Source organism: Rhinopithecus bieti, unplaced genomic scaffold (genome assembly GCF_001698545.2).
Source record: "Rhinopithecus bieti isolate Rb0 unplaced genomic scaffold, ASM169854v2 scaffold_4600, whole genome shotgun sequence".
In the NCBI taxonomy this organism is placed as follows: Eukaryota; Metazoa; Chordata; class Mammalia; order Primates; family Cercopithecidae; genus Rhinopithecus; species Rhinopithecus bieti.
The window spans coordinates 1277196-1282203 of NW_016804545.1; the positions used below are offsets into that span (position 1 = coordinate 1277196).

The 5008-nt window shown below is 39.4% G+C and overlaps 1 protein-coding gene across 1 annotated transcript in view; it reads left to right on the top strand.

Moving 5' to 3' along the window:
* The window catches only part of RPF1 (ribosome production factor 1 homolog), a 22229-nt gene that overhangs the window by 3850 nt on the left and 13371 nt on the right, over positions 1-5008 (top strand). The window contains exon 3 of the mRNA XM_017869124.1: positions 641-721. Within this exon, the coding sequence (XP_017724613.1) occupies positions 641-721 (81 nt within the window). The remainder of the gene's footprint in view (positions 1-640; positions 722-5008) is intronic.

The following is a 5008-nucleotide window of genomic DNA, read 5'->3' on the forward strand; positions in this document are numbered from 1 at the left end:
TTTGTTTGAGGTGGAGTCTTGCCCTGTCGCCCAGGCTGGAGTGCTGGAGTGCAGTGGCACGATCTCGGCTCACTGCAAGCTCCGTCTCCCGGGTTCATACCATCCTCCTGCCTCAGCCTCTCGAGTAGCTGGGACTACAGGGGCCCACCACTACGCCCGGCTAATTTTTTGTATTTTTTAGTAGAGACGGGGTTTCACCGTGTTAGCCAGGATGGTCTCAGTCTCCTGACCTGGTGATCCGCCCGCCTCAGCCTCCCAGAGTGCTGGGATTACAGGTGTGAGCCACTGCGCCCGGCCTATTTTTTTCTTTTATTTTTCTCCTGTTTGATATGTTTTCCCCTAGTAGATAATTATCTCGATCCCTATTTCTTCTCCTTGTTCTTTCTGCACAGTTTTAAGCCATTTCATTCAGTGTTGGCCATTTTTCTAGTATGTGTGTGGCTCTGCCCGGATTGTTAAAAAAAAAAACAAAAAAACTCTTATTCAATATTGTTATTAGGATTGATGTAGCAGTAGAAGTGAATTGATCTGAGGAACAGATTGAGTTTGGGATTATTTGTAGCTTTCTGTTGTTTTTCCCCAACCATAATATAATTAATGTAAAATCCTTCTAAAATGTAATCCTTTCTCTTTTACTTAGGCTCCACCAAAGCCTGTACCCAAGACCATTGACAACCAGCGAGTGTATGATGAAACCACGGTAGACCCTAATGATGAAGAGGTAATGTTAGAAGTCTTAAATTAGTTTGAATGATCACACATAATTGATAAATTATATATTTTTATATTGATATTTAAAGTGCTGGCTGGCGAAGTTGTATAATGGACTGGTTCAGCTAAAATGCTGGCATATTATCTTATTATTTGGTGTAGATTATTTCATAATTGATTTCCCAATAATGCTATAGACAAATTAAGTAAATATTTACTTTCTAGTAATCTATTTTATGTCTAGGTAAACTTTCACATTTGTTATATAATCCCTGACTAGTATTTTGGATGGGTTTTTTTGTTTTTGTTTTTTATTTTGTTGAGACAGGGCAGTGGTGTGATCTCGGCTCACTGCACCCTCTGCCTTAACCTCCTGAGTAGATGGGATTACAGGCACCTGCCACCACGCCTGGCTAATTTTTGTATTTTTAGTACAGATGGGGTTTCACCATGTTGGCCAGGCTGGTCTCGAACTCCTGACCACAGGTGATCCACCCATCTTGGCCTCCAAAAGTGCTGGGATTACAGGCGTCAGCCACTGCGCCTGGCCTGGTAGTTTTAAAAGAATTCCTCGTACCATAGACTTTTGTAGTATTTGTTAGACATTTTGATACCTAAGAATAACATTTGATGCTATTTTTTGTATTTTCATAAATCTTAGTTTCAAGATAATCTTTAACTTTGCACATTCTCCTTAGATAGTTTGCAACAGTGCAGTAAAAGAAGCAAGATTTTAAAACTATTTTTTTAAAAGTTTCGTAAAGGAAACTTGGTTTGGAATGTCTGTTTGCTTTGCAACAGTGCTGCTATCAACGTTCTTTCACATATCTCCTGGTACAGTCATTCACTGATTTCTGTCCTTCCTTCAGCAAATGTTTATGGATTCACTTGCACTGTATTGGGATCCGTTTTAGGGATTTGAGATCCATCAGTACACAGAATACTTACACACACACAACTTCTACCCACCCAGAGCTTACATTCTAGGAAGGGAGACGAACAGTCAACATAATGAAATAAATAAGTTAGACATATGTTAGCCGATGATAGGTTACTAAAGGAAAACAGGATAAAGGAGATTCAGGACTACCTGGAGTGGAAAGAGTTTGCAATTTTATGTAAGTAAGGTATATGCATTTTAATTTATTTTGATATTTCAGACTTCATAGAAAAGTAGGAATTTGTACATACCCTTCACCCAGACTTCCTAAATATTCCCTCTTAAATGAGAGTAGGTGGCAGACATGGTGCCCCTTTATTCCTATACATATCTCATTTTGTTTTTTATTAGCACAGTTAGCAAAATCAGACAGTTAACACTGGTATACATTATTATCTGTTCTATAGATCTTACTCATATGTCACTAGCTGTTCCAATAATGTCCTTTCTAGCAAAAGAAAAGTCCCAGGTCATACATTCCATTGTAATTACCTTTAATTTCCTTAAATTTAGAACAGTTCCTCAGTCGTTTGCTTTTTGTGACATTGAGATTTTTTGAGTAGTACAGACCAGATATTCTGTAGAATGTACCTTAATATGAGTTTGCCTGGGATTTCTTCTGATTATATTCAGTTTATGTAGTTTTGACAGAAATACAGGTTGAGTGTCCCTTGCCTGAAATGCTTGGGACCAGAAGTCTTTTTTGATTTTTTTTTCTCCGAGATGGAGATTTGCTCTGTTACCCAGGCTGAAGTGCAGTGGCACGATCTCAGCTCACTGCAACCTCTGCCTCGCAGGTTCAAGCAATTCTTCTGCCTCAGCCTCCCAAATAGCTAGGATTACAGGCACCCAGCTAATTTTTGTATTTTTAGTAGAGACAGGATTTCACCATATCGGCCAGGCCGGTCTCAAACTCCTAACCTCATGATCCACCCGCCTCAGCCTCCCAAAGTGCTGGGATTACAGGCATGAGCCACAACACCCGGCCGGACCAGAATTCTTTTTGGATTTCAGATTTTGGAATATTTGTGATAGATAATGAGGTATCTTGATGATTGGACCCAAGTCTGAACAGAGCATTTATTTATGTTTTGTGTACATCTTATACACATAGCCTCAAGGTAACTTTTTTTATTTTTGGTGATGGAGTCTTGCTCTGTTGCCCAGGCTGGAGTGCAGGGCACAGTCTCTGCTCACTGCAACCTCTGCCTCCCTGGTTCAAGCAATTCTGCCTCCAGAATAGCTGGGACTACAGGCTCATGCCACCATGCCCGGCTAATTTTTTGTATTTTAGTAGAGATAGGGTTTCACCATGTTGCCCAGGCTGGTCTTGAACTGAGCTCAGGTGATCCTCCCACGTTGGCCTCCCAAAGTGTTAGGATTACAGGCATGAGCCACCCCGTCCGGCCTAAAGGTAACTTTTATACAATATTTTTAATGATTCTGTGCATGAAACAAACTTTCGACTGTGACCCCATCACATGAGGTCAGGTGTGGAATTTCCCACTTGTGGTGCCATGTTGGTGCTTTATCAAAAAGTTTTGAATTTTGGAATATTTCAGGTTTTGGGTTTTTAATAGGGAGGCTCGACCCTCTGCCATGAATGTTATGTTAAGTCCTTTTTCAGTACTTCTTATCAAGAGTCACTTGATGATTTTCTCCTACTGGTTATGTTTACCTTGATCATTTGGTTAAAGTGGTGCCTGCCAGGTTTCTTCACTCTGAATTTAATGTTTTTCCCTTTGTATGATAATTAGTAAGTATTTGGGGAGGAGATACTTGAATGTTACTCCTCAACTTACACTCATTGTAAATCAGTTTTTCCAGTTTGATAAGTGAGAAATTGTATATCACTATAGTTTTAATTTGCAGTTCTCATTTTGAATGAGGTTGAATATCTTTTCATATTTTTTTCCCTTTGATCAATTGATTGTGTCTCTTGCCTATTTTTCTACTGTGTAGTGATTTTTTATACAGGATAGTCAGGGTTGGCTTTATTGAGAAATTGACCTTTTAGCAAAGACTTGAAGGATGTGAGGAAATTTAGCATCCTTGGGCAAAAGGAACCCCAGAGAGAACAACCAAGCACAGAGAGAATACACAAGCTCCAAGGCAGACGTGTATCAAGTGTGCTTTTTAAGAATAACAAGAAGGCCATTGTGGCTGAAATTAAGCAAACAAAGGGAGAGGATTGTAGAAGAGGTCCTAGGAAAGTATGATGAAGAGGAAAGACCAGATCAGTGCCTTTGTTGGCCAGTATGAGGACTTTGGTTTTATACTTAGTGAAATGAGGAGCCATTGGATGGGTTGAATAGAAGAATGATGTGATCAGACTTAATTTTTTAAAGTAGTTAGCTGCTTTACTGAGAATATAACTAGAGAGGTACGTAGAATAATTAGGAAGCTACTAAACAAATCCGGGAAAGAAATGATGGGCTTTCATCATGACCTGGGCCAGGGTGGTTACAATGAAAGTGGTGAGAATTGATCTGATTCTAAATATTTTTTCCCCTGGGTATATTTTGAAATCAGAGCTGCTTCAATTGCCTGACAAATTAGATGTGGAATTTCAGAGAAATCGAGGATTCAAAGATGGTATTAAGGTTTTAGACTGAGCAAATTAGAAGGATGAAATGGTCATTGACTAGATGTGGAAGACTGACTGAAGGAGATTTAAGGGGAAATCAAGAGTTCAGGACTCTTAAGAGTTTTTAGAAGAGATGTCAAGCAGGTAGTTGTGATATAAGCTTGGAATTCGGGGAAGAGGTCTTGACTGGAAATAAATTTGAGGATGACAGGCATATAGAGGGTATGTATACATAAAGGTTTCCCTAGAATATTTACCTACAGTAGGATAATTTTGACTCATGAGAATATGTAAATGTTTAACTTTACATGATTGTACCAAAATATTTTTCAAAGTAGTGGTTGTATCATTTTATACTTTTGTGGTACAAGAGTAGTAGTGTTCCTGCTCATCCACATTCTAACCAGTTCCTGGTATGTTCAGACTAATGATAAAAGGCTGTCTCATTGAGGTTTGAATTTGTATTTCCTTGTTTTCTTTTTTTTTCTTTTTTTTTTTTTTTTTATTATACTTTAAGTTCTAGGGTACATGTGCATAACGTGCAGGTTTGTTACATATGTATACTTGTGCCATGTTGGTGTGCTGCACCCATCAACTCGTCAGCACCCATCAACTCGTCATTTACATCGGGTATAACTCCCAATGCAATCCCTCCCCCCTCCCCACTCCCCGTCATAGGCCCCGGTGTGTGATGTTCCCCTTCCCGAGTCCAAGTGATCTCATTGTTCAGTTCCCACCTATGAGTGAGAACATGCGGTGTTTGGTTTTCT